The sequence below is a fragment of the Podarcis gaigeae genome (genome assembly GCF_964106915.1).
Source record: "Podarcis gaigeae genome assembly, chromosome: 9".
NCBI lineage: Eukaryota > Metazoa > Chordata > Lepidosauria > Squamata > Lacertidae > Podarcis > Podarcis gaigeae.
In genome coordinates, this window is record NC_139685.1 from 3,981,244 (window position 1) to 4,000,782 (window position 19,539).

The 19,539-nt window shown below is 41.7% G+C and overlaps 1 protein-coding gene and 1 long non-coding RNA gene across 2 annotated transcripts in view; one reads left to right on the forward strand and one right to left on the reverse strand.

The window, feature by feature from the left end:
* Positions 1-5,220: 5,220 nt before the first annotated feature.
* Positions 5,221-19,539, reverse strand: part of BOD1L1 (biorientation of chromosomes in cell division 1 like 1) — a 37,617-nt gene continuing 23,298 nt past the window's right edge. The window contains exons 13-25 of the mRNA XM_083757276.1: positions 18,067-18,137; positions 17,635-17,719; positions 17,375-17,454; positions 16,488-16,572; positions 14,993-15,060; positions 13,785-13,860; positions 13,672-13,706; positions 12,182-12,230; positions 11,238-11,266; positions 9,777-9,861; positions 9,166-9,355; positions 6,627-6,767; positions 5,221-6,531 (exon numbers count right to left, since the gene is read on the reverse strand). Coding sequence (XP_083613402.1) covers positions 6,423-6,531; positions 6,627-6,767; positions 9,166-9,355; positions 9,777-9,861; positions 11,238-11,266; positions 12,182-12,230; positions 13,672-13,706; positions 13,785-13,860; positions 14,993-15,060; positions 16,488-16,572; positions 17,375-17,454; positions 17,635-17,719; positions 18,067-18,137 — 1,103 coding nt within the window. The 3' untranslated portion in view covers positions 5,221-6,422. The remainder of the gene's footprint in view (positions 6,532-6,626; positions 6,768-9,165; positions 9,356-9,776; positions 9,862-11,237; positions 11,267-12,181; positions 12,231-13,671; positions 13,707-13,784; positions 13,861-14,992; positions 15,061-16,487; positions 16,573-17,374; positions 17,455-17,634; positions 17,720-18,066; positions 18,138-19,539) is intronic.
* LOC310825234 overlaps positions 6,774-19,539 on the forward strand; it is a 213,222-nt gene continuing 200,456 nt past the window's right edge. The window contains exons 1-2 of the long non-coding RNA XR_014555183.1: positions 6,774-7,146; positions 7,493-8,462. This is a non-coding gene — a long non-coding RNA (uncharacterized lncRNA). The remainder of the gene's footprint in view (positions 7,147-7,492; positions 8,463-19,539) is intronic.

The following is a 19,539-nucleotide window of genomic DNA, read 5'->3' on the forward strand; positions in this document are numbered from 1 at the left end:
ATAGCCTCAAGTCTGGCAGGGCAAATCCCCCTCTTTCTTTCGCATCAGTTAATATTTTAAACTTTATTCGGGGCTTTTTGCCCTGCCAAACAAACTTAGAAATATCCCTCTGCCACTTTCCAAAACATTCCACCTTGTCCACGATCTGTAGGGCCTGGAACAAAAATAACATTTTCGGCAATACATTCATCTTCACAGCAGCTATTCGGCCTAACAAGGAAAGTTTCAATCTTGACCATATTTCCAAGTCTCTTTTGATTTCTGACCAACATTTCTCATAGTTATCTTTAAACAAATTCAAATTTTTGGAGGTCAAGTACACCCCTAGGTATTTTACTTTTTTAACCACATTCAGCTCCGTTTCTTTGGAGAACTCATCTGTTTCTGTAGCTGTCAAATTTTTTGCTAAAACCTTGGTTTTTTGCTTATTTAACTTAAACCCTGCCACCCGACCAAAATCAGAAATTAATTCCAACACTCTTTTAGTGCTGAAGACTGGTTCCTGAAGTGTTAATACCAAGTCATCTGCAAATGCTTTCAATTTGTATTGTTTCACTCCGACCTCGATTCCCTGGACCAACCGGTCCTTTCTAATCATATTTAGCAACACCTCCAGAACTGAAATGAACAATAGGGGGGATAGAGGGCACCCCTGGCGTGTCCCTTTTTCAATTTTAAACTCCTCTGTCACCACATTGTTTACTATCAATTTAGCTTTTTGTTCTGTATAGATTGCTTCTATACCATTTTCGAACCCCCGCCCCACTCCCATCCCTTCCAAATTTTTCTTCATAAACATCCAAGAAATATTATCAAAGGCCTTCTCTGCGTCAACAAAAATCAAAACCGCTCTGGTGTTCAGATTTGTTTGTAGAAGTTCCAAAATGTCAAGAATGTTTCTTGTGTTATCAAACAAATGCCTACCAGGGAGAAAGCCAGCCTGGTCCTTGTGAATCACTTCATTTAGTACTTTTTAAAGTCTATTTGCCAAAATATCAGCAAAAATTTTATAATCCACATTTAGGAGTGAAATGGGGCGGTAGTTCTTAAGTTGGGTCTTTTCAGTCTCTGATTTAGGTATCAATGTGATGAAAGCTTCTTTCCACGTTTCCGGTGCCTTCCTTCCCTCCATTATCTGGTTACAAACCTCCATCAAAGGTTGTATCAAATAGTCCTTTAAAACTTTATAGTATTTGGAGGTTAGGCCGTCCGGGCCTGGGGACTTGCCAAGTTGAAGATTTTGAATGGCACTTTCAATTTCTTGCTGTGTAATGTTACAGTTCAGGTTTGTTCTCATTTCCAGGGGTATTTTTTGTAATCCATTAGTTTTAAGAAATTGATCCACCTCTGAGGCTTTTTGCGGCCCTTGTGTATAAAGTTCTTTGAAGTACCTCTGGAAGCACTTTCTGATTTCCTCGGGTTTCTGAACCATTCTCCCTTCGATCTCTAGATTTGTAACCGTATTAAGCTTTTGTCTCTTTTTCAACTGCCAAGCTAGCAGTTTCCCACACTTATTCGCCGATTCGAAGGATCTTTGTTTCATTTGTTTAATTTTCCATTCCACCTCTTGATTTATCAGTTTTGAATATTGCGCCTGGAAAAATTTCACTTCTCTTAACACGTCCTTCGACTTAGGCCTAGATCTTAATTTTTTCTCTCCTTCTCTTATTTTCTCCAATATCTTCTCCTTCTTTTCATTCCAGAGCCTTTTCTTAATCGTGTTTTGTTGTATTAGAAACCCTCTCATGACTGCCTTACTTGCGTCCCAGATTGTTCTTTTTTCCACAGTAGTATTCAAATTTATCTCAAAATAGTCCTTTAAAGTTTTTTGGGCCTTCTTCACAATCTCCTGATCTCTTAATAAAGTGTCATTCATTTTCCATGTAAAAGAACCGGTTGTGTTAAGTCTCAATTCCACTTTCAAAGCACTATGGTCGGAGCAGGTTTTTGGGCAGATTTCCACTTTTCTAGTCTTAGGTGCCAGTCCTCTAGTTGTCCAGATTTGGTCGATTCGTGTCCATGTCAGATGAGCTTCAGAAAAGAAAGTCCCTTCTTTCCCTAGAGGGTTCTTAACCCTCCAGATGTCAACTAAGTCCATATTGTCTGTCATTTCAAAAAAAGTTTTAGGTAGTCTGCCGTCTTTCGATATGTTGGCACTTTGTGACTTATCCATATTTACAGACACAACCCCATTCATATCACCCAGCATAATGATGTTACTATAGTCCAAATAATCCAGCATAGTCTCATGCAGCTTCCTGAAAAATTCCGACTTTCCCTCATTTGGAGCATATATTCCTAATATCAAAATTTTTTCTCCTTGTGTCTGTATTTCAATCGCCAAAATTCGGCCATATTCATCTTTGAATAAAAATTTCGGTGACAGGCTCTCCTTTGCGTAAATCACCACTCCTCTCTTCTTAACTTTGTCCGAAGAAATAAATTCTTGGCCTAGTCTTTTGTTAATTAACACTTTTCTATGGAGCCTTGTCACATGTGTTTCCTGTAGGCAGATAACGTCCAGTTGTTCCTTTTTCAAAATGTGAAAGACTTTCCTTCTTTTTTCCGGGGAGTTTCCGCCATTTATGTTCCAACTAAGAAGCTGCAGAGACATCCTGAATCAATTGACGGGTTCTACAATGGGGTATCTAAGCTTCCGCCCGATCCCGGGGGAGGTAATGCTGGTCCTGATCCTGGTGGTATAACTCTTGGAGATGGTCCCGGTGGTGGTGGAGGCCAAGAAGCTGCAGCTCCTTTTTGCAGGTCCTCCTCGTGGTCGTGTAGGAACTTCTGCTGGTCTTCAGGTGATTTAATCTTTATTTTCCTTCCTTTGTAAGTAAATGAAAGTCCTTGTGGAAACTCCCACCTGTAAGGAATTCCGTTGTGTCTCAACAATTTGGTCAAATCTATATAGGTAGTCCTAAGTTCCAAGAGATATTTGGGTATATCTCTGTAAATTTCAGCCCTTTTGCCTTCTATCTCCAAAGATTTCTTAAAATGTAGGCCTAATATCTTATCCCTTTCTTCTCTTGATCTCAGAGCAACCAAACAGTCTCTGGGCTTGTCTTTCTTTACTGATTTTCCCAGTCTAAAGGCTGTCACAATTTTAAAGTCCTTTTCTTCCTCAATTCCCCAGAATTTGGAGAACAAAAGTGTCAAAAATCCCTCTAAATTATTTTGTTCCAATTCCGGGATAGCCCTTATCCTGAGATTACTATCTTTACTTTTCAATTCAACCAATGCCAGGTAGGCTTGTTGTTCCCCTACCTGCCTTCTCAGAGGTCTTACCTCTCCTTTAATTTCATCAACCTTTAAATTCGCCTGTTCTGCTTTTTGGTTGGCTTCCACAGCTAATTTGTAGTTTTCTGCCGTAGCTCCTTGCAATTTCTCAATTGCCTGAGTGTGCTGCGAAACCTGTTCAGTTAATTTGCCAATAGAGGATGTAGCTTGGTCAATCTTTGATGTTTGATTGTCCACTTTTTGGTTTAAAACTGCCAATTGTTCCAAAATTTGTTTTAAAACTGTTTCAGATCCTCCAGTTGCCATATCTTCTGCAGCAGGCTGCACTAGTTCCACCTCCTGTGCTGTCAGCACAGTTGGGACAGATGATCTGCGGTGATGAGTTAAAGTTGTTTGCAAAAGTTGCCCAGATTTTTTCTCTTTTTCTTTATCTTTAGCTTTAGCTGCTCTTGTTCTCCCTGTGCCGCTCATTCCACACCTGCCTCTGTTCAAGGTCAAATGGTCTTTTGTCCCATGGGAAAAACAAGTCCCAAATATAAACAAAAAGAACCACAAAAAGTTTCAATAAAGCTCAATTCCCATGCCACTATATTTCCACAGTCCTATAGGGGGAGTATTTCAAAGCTTCAAAAAAGAAAGGAACTATTTTCCGCCATTGAAGTTCCTCAATTCCCCATATTGAGTTTTGTAATTCCCAAACACAAAAGGAAGGTTTCCAGAACTTCTAATCTCTTAAAATCCAGCCATAAAGTATCGATACAGGTCCATGCAACAATGTTTAATGTTAGTATCTCAGTCTATGCAACAATTTCAATCTCTGCAACAATGTCGTCAGTTTGACAGCAGTTTGACAGTTCTTTTTCTATGCACTGGCAGCCCGGTGACGGGGTTATCTCTTTCAACCCCGTTTAGCCCAGAAATTGGAGGATAGTTCCAAAGAATAAAAGTCTATACAACACACAGTTCTTTCCTTTTTATCTTCAAAATGCAGAGTCTCTCAATGCACCCTTTCTTCCACTTTTACAATCCCTTTTTAAATACTTCAGCTCGTTTCCGAGCCCTTGCTTTGATCTAATTAGCAGAGTCGGGAGGCGGACTTCCTGTTACTCGCCTCCCGTTTTCAGCCGAATTTCTTCAATTTAAGTTAGAAAATTTAGGTCCCTTACTCACGGGTATGTTGCTCCAATTCCGATAATTTCAAGAAGAAAGGTCAGCGCTCATCAGCAGCAGCAGCGCGGCTTTGCTTCCACGAAAAGAGCGATGAACTCATAGCGCCGCTCCCCCTTTCACGTTCCGGAGCCTCTTACGAGGCTCCTTCCCCGCTTCTGGGGGGGCTCCAGGCGCCCGCCGAGTCCCACGGCCGCAGGCTCGCTCTGCCTGCGGTTTTTCTTAATGGGTCTCCGCTTTGCCGCAGCGGACGACCCTTTTTCGCGGAGCCCCTCTTCACAGCGCAAAGAGGACCGCCATTGCTGTTTCGCGCCGCCTCCGGAAGTCCTATCCGTGCTCCTTGTCCTTTCTGTGTTTTTCCTTCCCTCCCCACTTAAAACGTGGTTACAAAGCATGGATCCACATGGATCCTCAGGCCCTTTGCATTGGGTCACCCCAAATTCATCATCAGATCACATAGCATGTCCATGGCTACAGCCTGCACTAAAAAAATCATGCAACCACTGTTGCCTGGGACCGCAATGGTGCAAAAACGTGGTTACAAAGCACAGATTCACAGGGATTCTCAGGATTTTTGCATTGGGTCACCCCAAATTCACCATCAGATCACATGTCTGTGGCCACAGCACGAGGCACAAAAATGATACATCCACTGTTTCATTCAGAATTCCCCCCCCCCCCGTTTTCCTCCTCTAAAAACGATGTGCGTGTTATGGTGAGGTGCGTGTTATAGAGCGAAAAATATGGGTAACAAAATTTTCTTACCCATTGAGAAAGTTAATCTAGCGACTTAAAAAAAATACAGGACTCTAGTTTTGGGAAACGTTTTATAATTTATATATAAAAATTCAGTAAGAAACAAAGTAGAATATTTGACAGAAAAAATCACATTACAACAATAAAAGTCCCCAAAACAAAAAGAAAACAAATTAAAAAACATAGAATGCTGAATTTGGTTATAAAACATGAATATGAACATTTTAAAATAATCTCAGGTTATTTGGCAACTTACCACATCCTTGCAAGAGACAAATTCTGATAATAATTAAAAAAAACCCCAAAACTTTACATGAAACCGAACTTGAAGATTTGTTCTTGTGAGAGTAAAATGTAAGTATACTAATGATTCTGGCAGGAGGGCCAGGCTACATTCTCTTTTAATACTAGTATATAAAGTGTGAGATAAATGGTGAAGATCTTTAAATCCTGAAGGTGATACTTTAATTTCAGTGTTTCAATTGAAAAAGAGAAATACTGAGAGAAAAACATTTAGAAGCTTCAAAATGAGACAGTTTCCACTGTTTCAGCTGAAGGGGTCTAGTTCTATCTGAATGAACTCTAACTACTTTGACGCTGGGATAAAATTTACAGATGATAATATATTTCCAAGTGAATAGGGTGCATTTACGAAGCACTGTAAATGCAGTTTTTAAACTTTTACCATACAGAAAGCCACGAGTGTGAGGAAAGAAAGTAAAGTCTCCTCCTTATACTAATTCTACTTGACTTGAATACATGCAGGGAAGTACTTTGCCAGTTAATCAGAGATTTGTTGAGTTCACTGAAAAGGAGTCCCTTCCCGCGCCCTAGACAATGCTAATGATGGCTGCACAACATTTAAGAATCCAGTTAAAATGACCAACGTAAGATAACATCAGAACAGCCCGCAGAACAGTCCTTGCTGTTTGATTAAGTTCATACGCAGTAAAATACATTCTTCTTTAAAATATGTGGCTTATGTACAAAGGGTGTCATTAAGAGGCCACTGGTGATGAGCAGATTGGAAGCATCAGCGAGTCTCACTCTCGACCATCTCTACTTGAGGTTCAAAGTAAACTTTTGCAATGCTTATAGACTTCTGCATAAACAAATAGTGTATAAAGCTGTTTAAATATGTTACATAGGTAACATGTTATACCTTGGAAACAAGCGCATGCAAAGCCTCTTTGTTTTGCAAAGAAGCAGAGGAGAGTTTGTTTGTTTTCCCTTCCCCATTTGTCTGGCGTGGGGCAAAACTATCGCTTGGACTTCTTCGCCTCAGGTTCATCGCCCCTCTGGTGACTTTTCTTAGGAGACACCATGGGGCTGGCTTCTCTTTTGCGCTTGGTGGGCTGTAACCTTGAACTGAAAAACAAACCAAAAAGCACGGTGAAATTACTCTGGAGAAGACGGCCTAGAGATATTCACAAGCTAGAAGTGGCTTTCATTTCCATACTTACTGTGCCCCAGGAGATTTATTGGATTTTGCGACGGCAGGTGACTGCTTTCTCCCTGCTAACTTTCGATGGTTTGGAGGAGGAACTGCACCAGGGCTTTGATTTTTAGATGTGGCTCGTGTTGTGGGCTTGCTGGGCTGCTTTCTGAAAAAATGAGCAGATAAGCATATGTAAACAGGACGGGTTACCTAGCAAATATAATAAAGTAGCACAAAAATTAAAAATGAATCTGTGCTTTCAGAGACACTCTTACACTGGCCATTCAAAAGCAAGTAGCAATACTCGGCAGTCTCATGTTGGGATTGAGGTATTCTGCTCTCTGAAGTTAAATGTGCCAGTCGGACTGCTAAGTCTCTGTTTCGATCACAAGCAAGGACCTGAATCCTAGCAGAGGGAGAAACAGGGTGGTGGTTTGGAGTGGGGAAGTGATAAGCAGGCAGAGTTGAGCTTGCACAGCCCACTGCTTCTAAATTGGTCCCTTATGCTAACATAGGAAGCTGCCTTAAACAGATTCCATCCACTAGTCCATTTACCGTATTTTTCGCCCTATAGGGCGCACTGGCCTATAGGACGCGCCTAGTTTTTTGGGGGGGAAATAAAGGGGGGGGAATTATTCCCTCCCCAGGCGTGGGGCTGGGGCGCGGGAAGCCCGAGCTTCCCCCGACCCCAGCCCCCAGAACAGGCAGCTCTCCGCAAGCCGTGGGAGCCCAGCGCCGGGCTCCCACGGCTTGCGGAGAGCTGCGCGAAGCCTGGAGAGCGAGAGGGGTTGGTGCGCACCGACCCCTCTCGCTCTCCAGGCTTCAGCGAAAGCCTGCATTCGCACACACATTTCCCCTTCATTTTTGGATAGGAAAAAGTGCGTCCTATAGGGCACGGTAACTCAGTACAGGCACTGACTCAGGTCTGAGCTGACCTGACCATCTTGGCTATATGTCCTGGAAGACCGGATTCCTGCCTTGCTGGCCCTTTTCCCACCTGGCCTGGGAAGGCAGGGCCTGGACCGAGTTCCAGCTGCAAAAGCTGAGACTGCTGAACAGACTATTGGGCTGGGGTATTGTTTGGGGGGCTTCTGTTGCTGTTATTGATATTATTTTTAGTATCTTTATTTTTAGACCTGATGATTTATGTGAAAATGGCTTGATTTTATTGTGTACTTTTTGATGTTTTTTGTTTATGACTCCTTTTGTAACTGTAAATATTTTCATGTTGTAAGCTGCCTTGAGCATGGTTTTAACTATGGAAAGATGGCATAAAAATAAAACGATGATCGTGACTTTGTAAGCCTTGTTGCTAGAGATCCTTTTAATTGAAGCTGCTGGGGACTGAGCCTGAGACCTTCAGGTGCAAAGGATGTGATCTCCAGGCCTTTTCTTTTGACCTAACAGAACTGCCATCAGTGTTTTGTTATATACATTTCCTATTATACAACATGGTCCATTCCTACTGTGGAGTAGGAATGATTTTAATGTGGAACTGCTGATACTGGGCACCACAATTTAAGGAGGATATTGATAAGCTGGAATGTGTGCAGAGGAGGGCAACCAAGATGAACAGGGGTCTGGAAACCAAGCCTTATGAGGAACGGTTGATGGAGCTGAGTATGTTTAGCCTTGATATATTTGAAGATGGTGATCGTATCTCCTCTAATCAAGGGCTGTCACATAAAAGATGGAACAAAGCTTGTTTTCTCCTGCTCTGGAGGGTAGGCCCCCAAACAATGGCTTCAAGTTATAAGAAAAGGAGATTCTAACTAAACATCAGGAAGAACTTTCTGACGGTAAGCACTGTTCGAAAGTGGAATGAACTCTCTCGGGAGGTGTGGGCTCTCATTCACTGGAGGTTTTTAAGCAGAGATTGGATGCTTTGGTAGAGATTCCCGGATTGCAGGGGGTTGGACTAGATGGCCCTTGGGTCCCTTAGCTAATGTATCCTCCAGTGTGTGCATCCACACATGTGAGTGAGACAGAGAGGTGGGGAAAGAGACACGTTATTAGTCAAAAACTAATAATGTGGCAAAACCTCTCTGACTCCTACCCAGGGAGTCAGTTTCTGCAATAAAGTTTGGATTGCTAGACGTGAAGTCTTCATTGGTCTAGAATACATTTATTTATTTCAAAAAAATTATACACCACTTAACTGTAAAAAATATATGCACCCAAGATGCTAAGAGATCACCAAGGGAGGGAAGGTTGTAAGACAAATTTGCTTCCTGAAGAAGCAGGTTGGCTAGAATAATTTAGAATAAAATAAAAGTATGAATATGGAATATATAGAAAGTTTCGTCATTTTTTCCATAAGCAACAGCTGAGCAAAATTTTTGGCAGCTAGGGATCACAAACAAGATGCCTTTATTATATTTTTATACAGAAAGATGAGGCAGAACTGGATTTGGGATGGATTCATTAATGACTGGAGTCAGAGGCCAGGATTCAAAGAAGTACAAGGTTGTGTCTGCTCTGGACTTCTTCCATCCCCACCACAGCCCTCCGTGCTTGGTGACACATCTAGCCCACTGCCCAAGTCTCTGCAGAGCCAACGTTACCTTTGTGCTTCCAATCTTGAGGCTGACCGAGTTGTGGCCCCTGAATGCATTTCGTCAGCATCATCACTGTTGTCACTGTCCTCCCCTCCGTTATCGCCACTCTCCTTGTTTTCATCTTTGTCTTTTGTCTCCTCTTCAACAGCAAGTGTTAGTTTCAGACGTTTTTTGTCTGGCTCAAGTGTGTCCTTCCCTACAAAATTTTATAAACACACTCAAATTTCCACCCAAGCCTCCAGAAGGGATATGGATACTTACTTTAGAAGGTGAATTCTAAATGGACCCCGTGAGTGGAGTAAGTAATTTTCCATTTCCGTAGCATTTTAATGCATACTTGTTTAAAATCTCTCCAAAAACATTTACAATAGTTTACTTCTTTAGTTCACAGCCAGAATTCATAGAAAACCCAAGAGGTTGTAGGCAAGCAGCTGGGATGTACCATTCCTGACATAAGATTACAGCAATTTGCACATTTCCCCATAATATTTACTTTAGCCATAACCCAATGATTTTCCCCTCGATGAATAAAGGATAATAAAACTGATATTTGTATAAGCTAACATGCACCTTAAACAATAGAAAAAGTTAAGAGAAGCAGAACCTCAGTGTTTTACCTGTTTCCTCTGATGGAATTAGAGGTCGTTTGGGCTTCCTTCCCCTTCGACGCACAGCCACCTCTGCCTCCCCTTCTTTAGCTTCCTAATAGTTGGAAGTAAAGGGGGAAACAGTAAAGAAATTGAAAGCATACAGGGCTTCTGGCTGAGAAAAAAAAAGACAAGGGGAACTCATAAGAGGGCTTATAAATTTATTGACAGTACAGAGAGGAGAGGAACATATTGCAGCACACTCTATTTATGTACTTATTCACAAAATACATACGTCACTTAGGGGAAACATGCAACAAGATTCAGATTTTTAATTTGTGTTTTTTAAGAATTAGAAAAGCTCATAGATGACAAACTGCTACCCATGACCAGGTGTATAATAAGGCATATAGTGATACCTTGGTACTCAAACGCCTTGGTTCCCAAATGCCAAAAACCCGGAAGTAAGCATTCTGGTTTGCAAACGTTTTTCGGAAGCCAAACATCTAATGCGGCTGTCGGCTATTGTTTCTGGGGCGCCTGCACCAATCAGAAGCTACGCCTTGGTTTTCAAACATTTCACAAGTCAACCGCACTTCCAGACTGGATTAAATTTGGCGCTTTTGTTTTTGCTATTTGTTTTGAGTTTTGGTTTTTGAGGCTTTTTTGGTTAATTTGTTTTTGTGACTGTGTGGAACCCAGTTCAGCTACTGATCGATTGTGTGATTGCAGAAATGAATAAAAGCACCCCCCCCCCCCAAACAATGACTATCATCAGTGCAGGTAAGAAAAAATTGTAATTTAAATTTTTATCATCTACAATACTGTCTTATTTATTTTATAGTACAGTACATTGAGTATTGCTTTCATTTTATGGATCCATGGTCTCGTTAAGATAGTAAAATTCATGTTAAATTGCTGTTTTAGGGGTTGTTTTAAAAGTCTGGAACAGATTAATCCATTTTGCATTACTTTATATGGGAAAGCTTGTCTTGGTTTTGGAACGGACTTCTGGAATGGATTAAGTTTGAGAACCAAGGTGCCACTGTATTGCAAAACCTAGGAACGAGCAAGAATTTCTAGGAGCAAGGTAAAAGAAATGTTGTCTCCTGATCTCCAAGGAACCAAGATTCCATTTGCCTCATCTATATTTTTTCAGGTGTCAGTGTGAGCACTGATATTGCCAGCAACTTAATTTGAGCCTTTACATTCAGATGCAATGTATCAAGGATTAAAAAATTCTAAGGACTGAGGATGGGGGATGCCTTCCTTTTATGCCCTACTCATAAGCACCCAGAGGCATATTGTTTCATTATGCTGGAAGACAGAAACCTGGAAACGATGGACCTTGGTTTCATTCAGTAATTCAATTCCAATGAAACAGTTTTCATTAGAGAAATGACCCTAAGCTAAATTATACAACTCCACAAAAATCAAACATTTTTAGGATCAAAGTGGAAAACAATTTGCACTAAAAGATCTTGAACTTACTTTGTGTCTCTCATTCAGTGAACCTTTGACTAAAAAAGGAAGAAAAAAATGTGTTAAGAACTCTACATAAACTGCAACTCTGAACACACAAACTGTTATAACCATCACTTTTCGTTTAAATTAAACTTAAATGACCAAGGAACTTTAAAAAAAAGGATTCTTTCTAAAATTTGCTACAGCATAATAAAGCAAAAATTAAGTTATTTCTCACAGAGATGTCAACCAATGGCAAACAGAAGGCAGCTCAGGATTTTGAAAAGCTTGATGTTAGTTGTAAATGCTACAGTCTGGTAAAAAGGTGGATGCAATTGGTTACTTCCCATGCCAGCAGCCTGAGTAAATCATGCAGTTGCTTCGCTTCAAAATCTTACTGGAACAGTGTATGAAGCAGTGAGTCACCAGGGTTACTTTGCCATTTGACCCAAGCACCCTAAACTGCCCTACTCACAGAAGTGGGAAATCTCTGGCATCCATGTCAATGCCACTGAAATCAGTCCACTTGGAAGCTGGACAAAGTGTTTTACTCACCTTTGAAATAGACAGGGGAAGGTCTTTGCATGCACCATTGTTTTGTAGATCCACAAGAGTTTATAGAGTGGTACCTCTGGTTACGAACGCTTCAGGTTATACGGTCTGCTAACCTGGAAGTAGCCACTCCTGGTTGCCAACTTTGCCCCAGGATACGAACAGAAATTGCGTGCCGGACATACGAACGCAGCGGAAGGCCCCATTAGCGAAAGCGCGCCTCAGGATAAGAACGGTTTCAGCTTAAGAACGGACCTCTGGAACGAATTAAGTTCGTAACCAGAGGTACCACTGTATAAGGCTATATCTGAATTTTTGGAGTAGTAACTCTTTCAAGAAAAATGGCTGAGTTACAGATGCACCTCATCCTTTCCACTCTTTTTTCCGTTCCAAAGAGAATTTTTTTTTGGAATAATTACCTTTTGGAGTAATCATCTCTCTACTGCTAGAACCTGAAGACTGCTGCATCTAATTAAAAACAAAAATAGCAGTATATTTCTATAGTGCAGGATTAGAAAAATTAAAACACTGTTTTCAGGCCCTGTTTAGGTCTTATCACTCGAAGAGGAAACACCCACTGAATGGGGTTGTGAGGACAGATGTCTCCCCCCCCCCCCCAATGAAGCCACATGTCTCCCGACTCCTTCAGACATTGACAGTGCATTTCTGCAGCACAGAGCTTTGCAGATCTATAGAGGCTCCTTGCAAGAGTGGGAACCCTGGAAGATCAGATTCCTAGTCCCATGAGTGGCCTCTGCAGATATGCAAGGCTCTCTACTGTGTGAAAGTGCCAAAAAACTCAGGTGCCTCTGGTTGGGGGCAGGGTGAATGGTGCATATTTGAATTTAATCTCTACATGCGTTCTCTCTTAAGGTGTTAAGTCCTGAAGAGGGCTATACTGTTTCTTCAGTTAATGCAAATAAAAATAAAATAATCTAATATGCACAAGCACATTCTTTGTTATGGTCCAAAGACCCGCAAAAATCTACTATGCAGTACATTTTACAACTCAAGACCATTTTTCAGATCACACAACAACACACCTGGCTTTGCCATGAAATCTACAGTTGACTTTTCTGTAAGCTGGCAAACATTTTAAAACCACTGCTTTCAATGAAGCTCACACGTTCAGCTGCCAATCACTAAGTGCTGCAGTGATCCAGTATATGACACGTTCTGGGCCAATTCATACCCCCAGTTTAAAAGTTCTTTTATGCAGTAGCAGTTATGCCTTCCTCCCACAGAGATTTCATGCCTTATGGCAAACAGGCAAACACCTGGTTGGTGCCTCCACTGGGGGCTGACCATGTCAGTGCCCATTTGTGGACTGCCCTGCCGAGTGAGGTTTCTCCTTCTTCCTCATTACTGGCTTTCAGGAGCAATTTAAAAACATTCCTGTTTTCCCAGCCATTTGGTGGATGAAAGATACTGGCAACCCTGAAATAATGGAGTGAGAGAACCTGATTGCTTTTCAAATGTTTTTAATGATATTGTTATTGATGTGTTGGGTGCCTTTGGGAGAAAGTGAGGGATATAAAAATAATAGCATGAAGAAAATACAGGCAAGGTACTTCATCTAGTTATTTATATGCTGCCTTCCTGGCCTGACAACAGACCTCCAAGGCAGGTGACAAAAAAAGAAAATATGCACCAACCCACTGGAAATCGCGAGTTATCTGAATATCACAACTATTTTTGAAGGTGCCCTCCATTTAAAAAATAATCCGCTATAGTGTGGGAGAAAACAAGGGTAATGTCTTGAGCTCAGGGAACCAGCTTAATAGCCCATGGGATCCTGGCCAATGTTGTGTTATTGCCATTGAAAAAAATATAAAAACAGTGTTCCACAGAGAGTCAGCAATCGCACAATATGTGAGCATCCAAACAGAATACCCATCTAAATGCTTACATTTCCAGTTCTTGAGTCAGCTTCTGAAACTTGACCTGAAAGGAAAAATAAACCTCCTGAGTTTAATGAAATGCTGAAGTACATTTTCCATGGTGACGCAGCACTGTACTTACCAAGCAATGCCATTATTTCAATAGGATATTTACGGGGTCTTCCTCTTTTCCGCTTAACTGGTACTTGCTTTTTTTCCTAAAGAAAAGGACAAACAAAAGTTGTTTAAGTCAACTCAAAGTGTCCACTAAGGCAACTGGATTATGAACAAAGAGTCTTGTGTTACATTAAAAGACTAGCCAATTTATTGCTGTGTAAGCTTTCACTTACTAGTGCCCACAAAACTAACACAACATGTCCAGAAATAGTGATTCTTCACATTATAGTCGCATTATATGATAGCATCTTTCCCAACCTCTCTCACACACCATAGATTAAGTCAAACATTTTCTTTTAAGTTTCGCTATTTCAGTGGAGAATTACAAATCCGCTAATGTCTCCTCTCCCATTGAAATCAAAACCATGGCTGGGATGGATTCTTAATAGCCAAGGAAAGTTAAACCATTTATAAGCTCTGGTGTGCACCAACGTTATTCACAATGATAATAATTACTTAGTATTTGTGTCAAATGGGACGCAGGTGGCGCTGTGGGTTAAAGCCTCAGCGCCTAGGACTTGCCGATCGAAAGGTCGGCGGTTCGAATCCCTGCGGTGGGGTGCGCTCCCGCTGCTCGGTCCCAGCGCCTGCCAACCTAGCAGTTCGAAAGCACCTCCGGGTGCAAGTAGATAAATAGGGACCGCTTACCAGCGGGAAGGTAAACGGCGTTTCCGTGTGCGGCTCTGGCTCGCCAGATGCAGCTTTGTCACGCTGGCCACGTGACCCGGAAGTGTCTCTGGACAGTGCTGGCCCCTGGCCTCTTGAGTGAGATGGGCGCACAACCCCAGAGTCTGTCAAGACTGGCCCCTACGGGCAGGGGTACCTTTACCTTTACCTATTTGTGTCAAGGTCAACCAGTGGAGCTATTCTGAGTGGTTTGCGGTTTATTACAGCCCCCAGTAGCCTGCTTGGACCAATTAGTGAGGCACTTTCCAGATAAAAGTGCTCACAACCACTCCAACGTGCACTTCAGAATATATACAGAATACAAGATCAGTTCTGGTTGAAGCAACTCGACTTACTGGGTACTTCTGTCAGAATTCAGCAAATTCTCTCCTCCCTTTCTTCTCCCAGCCTCCCATACTGGGAGACCTTCGCTTCCCTTCCCTTCACCAGCCATCCATCAGGAAAGTATACTTTCAAATAACTATCAGAATAGGCCATGTTACTTGCCTCAACAGGATTTACACTGGATTTCTCATCTGACTTTTCACAAATATCCGCTTTGCCAACAATCTCATCTGCAGGAAAAAACGTTTTTTAATTTTTTTAAAAAACACAAATTAAATCCCCACCATCATTTTTGAGCAATTGCTTAAACCAGTGACTTCCTCTGAATTGTACATCGCCTGGTTTTCACTTGCAGCACACCCCATCATTTCGACTTCTTTGACAATCTAGATAAACATCAACGAATATGCAGCTGCTATAACCTATCCTACAGTTTGCTGCATCATGTATCACTGTATACACCTGTACTTCTATGGCAGGGGTCAGCAACCTTTCTCAGCCCTGGGCCAGTCCACTGTCCCTCAGACCATGTGGTGGGCTGGAATATATATATGTATGTATGTATGTATGTATGTTTTTTCGGGGGGGGGGGAATGAACGAATTCCTATGCCCCCCAAATAACCCAGAGATGCATTTTAAATAAAAGAACACATTCTACTCATGTAAAAACACGCTGATTCCCGAACCGTCCGGGGGCCGGATTGAGAAGGCAAATGGGCTGCATCAGGCCCCCAGGCCTTAGGTTGCCTACCCCTGTTCTATGGGGTAGGTATGCAAGGGAACAGGATATTTGCTTAATACAGTGGAACCTCGGTTTTCCAACATAATCCGTTCCGGAAGTCCATTTGACTTCCAAAACATTTGAAAACCGAGGCTCAAAGGGACGCCAGCAAGTGAGGGGCATTAGAAAACGGAAGCATTCAATTCCGGGTTTTTGGTGTTTGGCTTCCAAAATGTTTGGCAGCCAAGATGTCCGAAACCAAGGTTTGACTGTACACAGGAGCAGCAGTTCTACTTATTCACTAGACTGTGGTCCAGACATGGGTGGACTATTCTCCATCCAGCAGGAAGGAGTCTCTGAAGGGTTGTCTGTTTTCTGAAAAGGGAACTGAATAACAAGGTAGACCAGGAGATGTTTCTGAATGTTTGTGAGGTCTGTAAAACTTGAGTACTGTTAATTAGAATGTTGCAAATGTGTAAAGACATATTGTGTAAAGTTATATTGGAAGAAATATGATTTAAAATTATGATTAATGATTTATATGGATTGATAAAGGAAGATAAACTCTATTTGATTAATTAGGAAAATAGTCAGAGAAAAGTTTAAGCAGGAATTGAACATGCACAGTCGATGGAAATAGGAATGGATGGAAAAATATTGGAAATTAAGAAAAAGCATTTTACTGTGAGTAGCAAAGGAGAGAGGGAAAAGATGCCTTGAAAAGGGGGGGGGATAGAGGTCAATTTTTACATTTGTGTCAAATTTGAATTAATTTGTTAAAAATTTGGAAAACTTATAAAAATTAATTGGCCAAAAAAAAGAGAAAAGAACTGGGGTTGCCAACCCAACACCAACAAAGGCTTTCATTGGTCCCTCCCCAAAAATGAAAGGTGTCTTCTAACCCTTTCAGGAAAATTCTGTAACTCTGATGTTACCTTTTCCTTCTACAGTTTCTGATGAAGGTTGCAGAGACCTGGCATCACCTTCAAGGGTATCTTCTGAGTCCCTGGAAGTTGTTTCCTATGAAATTATAAAACATGTTAAAATACTGCGTGCTATAGTACTAACAAAACGGCATTGTGAACTACTACATTTAAAGGTTGCCACCACAACTAGTTACGTAAATTATTCTGACAGAAATAACTGATAAGCCGCTTCTAAGGAGGAGCCACATCTCCTTCCAAAAAGCTTCCAAAAGGTGTAATTAAGTGGTGGCTTGACAGCAAAGTTTATCTGTCGTTCTTATCTCTGCGTAACAAATGCAACATGGGATTAATTCCTCCTACATGCTCTGGATGGATTGTTCGCTGATGTGGAATCGAGAAAGCCTATCAGATGGGTGAGCGACTGGAGTGGGAGAAACTATAGCTTGCCCAAGCACCATGGAAATTAATCTCTAGAGAAAATACCAGCTGCACCGTCTTTAATTATCTCTGAAACTACTATAAATCACGAAAGAATTTAAAGAAAATGCTCATCTGTCAGTAAATATGTCAATCCAAACTACGACCCTAAAGCTGGTTTGAAAAGAGACATCACGGAAAAGGCTGAAGGTAAAACTGTCTTCTAGGAAGCTCATTTGCAGTTTACTTTGAGGAAAGCTACAACAAGGCAGCTGTCTATAAGGGACGAGAGATTCTCTGAGAAGTGCTTATGTTGTTGTTTTGTTACATTTTTGATCCTACGTTCCACGACTGATTGCATTGACAGTAATGAGAATTAATGGATGCTGTTGCACCCGTTATGGGGAATGTGGCTTTGAGCAAGCATTTCAAGCAGTATGTTGAGAAGTAATATATCTGTAAACAGATTTAAAGTATACCGCATTAGATTCTGCTCTGGCTTCAAAATACTGGCTCTCTTCAGCTTCTTCTCCCAAAATCTGACACACTGGACCATGACCTGCAAAATAAATTTAACCCTTTAAAAAAAAATTCTGAAGACTTAGTCTTCAGTGCTGAGTGCTGAAACCTTGTACGTATTTTTTTTCTAAATCAGATTGGCCTGTAAACCATCCCATGCAAACTACTAGTCAAATGTTTGCCAGAGACAACAAGGCAGGAGTATTTATTTGTTAACTACCTGATTCACCCTCTTCGATACCAGGATGTCTGTCTGTTTCTGGCATGAAGCTCTCTTCTTTCTGACCAGGTATTTCTACCTGCAACTAAGAGGAAGAGAGGAAATAGATGAGAAAGTAAATATTTCCATGTTGGATCAAGACTGAAAGTGGAACTAGTCCAGCATTCTGTTCTGAACAGCAGCCAGCCAAGATGCGTCAGGGAAGATGCCAAGCAGAGCATCAAAGTTACAGCTGTCCCTGGTTGCTTGCCTCCATTGTCTGCTATTAAGAGTGATACTGCCCCGGAACAAGGCGGTTTCATTTAGCTATCCCAACATAGAAATCATGCCTTTGATAGACAGGTTCCTAAAAACTGTAATCTTTTTTTTTAAAAAAAAGAAAAGAAAGAAAATCTTCAGCAAAGAAAAGTAAGACAAGAAAGAAATGCAAACCTCTAATGATTTCTCTCCTGAAACTTGGACTTCTGCTTCTGTTACGACTGAAGTATCTGTTGTTTCAAGTGCTAAAAAACAAAAGCAGAAAGGCAGAAAAAAGGACTATTAATAGCACTGAGCATTCAAAGTGCTTTACAAAGCAGTGTCTCAATGTGTATGCTCTTTGCAATAAGCACCCTCTGCTCACTCAGAGAGATATTTACAGTTCTTTATTTTACATATGTACAAGCAGCACATTACAATCATGCGTCCGAATCGTCCAGTTCAGATTCAGGGAGTGGTCTTCTCTGGCTTCTCCTCCAACAGAAAAGGTGGGGACGTCTCTGATCCCTGTGTTTTACCCCTCTCCTTTCCTGTGCAGATGGCACAGGCTCTCCATCTGTTCCTCAACTTCCTGTGAGGTGCTGGGGCTCTGCTTCAGCATCGGAGAGCCTTCCTGCCTCCGGGCTCTCTCCCTCTCTTCCCCATCCTTCACTTCCTCTCTATCTCCCTCTGACTGTTCCCGCTCCTCAAAGGCGTTCCCTGGCAGCCCCGTGACACTCAATCATTTCATGAATCTGTAAGGTCAACCAATTATCTCTATATGGTAGATGTAGACACTTTCCTAGTGACTTCTGGCAGGTATGAGATTCCTGATTTATACTTACATTTCCTTAACAGTATGTTAACCACAAGCCCAAGATGGATTTTAAGAACTACTATGAAGTGCTCTCAGAACTATGCAAACAAGTTTCAGCTAGAACAGGGGTAGGCAACCTAAGGCCCATGGGCCGGATGCAGCCCATTTGCCTTCTAAATCCAGCCTGCGGACGGTCCGGGAATCAGCATGTTTTTACATGAGTAGAATGTGTGTTTTTATTTAAAATGCATCTCTGGGTTCTTTGTGGGGCACAGGAATTCGTTCATATTTTTTCTTCAAAATATAGTCCGGGCCACCACATGGTCTGAGGGACGGTGGACCGGCCCACAGCTGAAAAAGGTTGCTGACCCCTGAGCTAGAAACTTGTACAGAAAAATAATATTTCTACACAAAGGCACAGGAAGCAGTCCTCAGGCAGACCTTCCTACTCACCTCCCCACCCCAATCCATCGGCTTCAGTCCAGAGGTGCTGTGCCTGCTGCAGGCGTGGCCAAACTTGGCCCTCCAGATGTTCTGGGACTACAATTCTCATCATCCCTGATGACTGGTCCTGTTAGCTAGGGGTGATGGGAGCTGTAGTCCCCAAACAGCCGGAGGGCCAAATTTGGCCATGCCTGGCCTACTGCATCCCAATGCATATGCATTTTATCCCCATTAGCTATAAATTTGCTCATGTGGATTTCAGCAGCTTAAAAAATACTCAGCACTTAAAAAATAATCAAACTCCCATTATGCTATTATTTATAGGTTAGCCTTATTTCAGAGGAAACTTTTCTGGGACTATAGCAGCTACACTCTGTGCTCAGGAATCTGCTTTTTCTCCTGCTTTA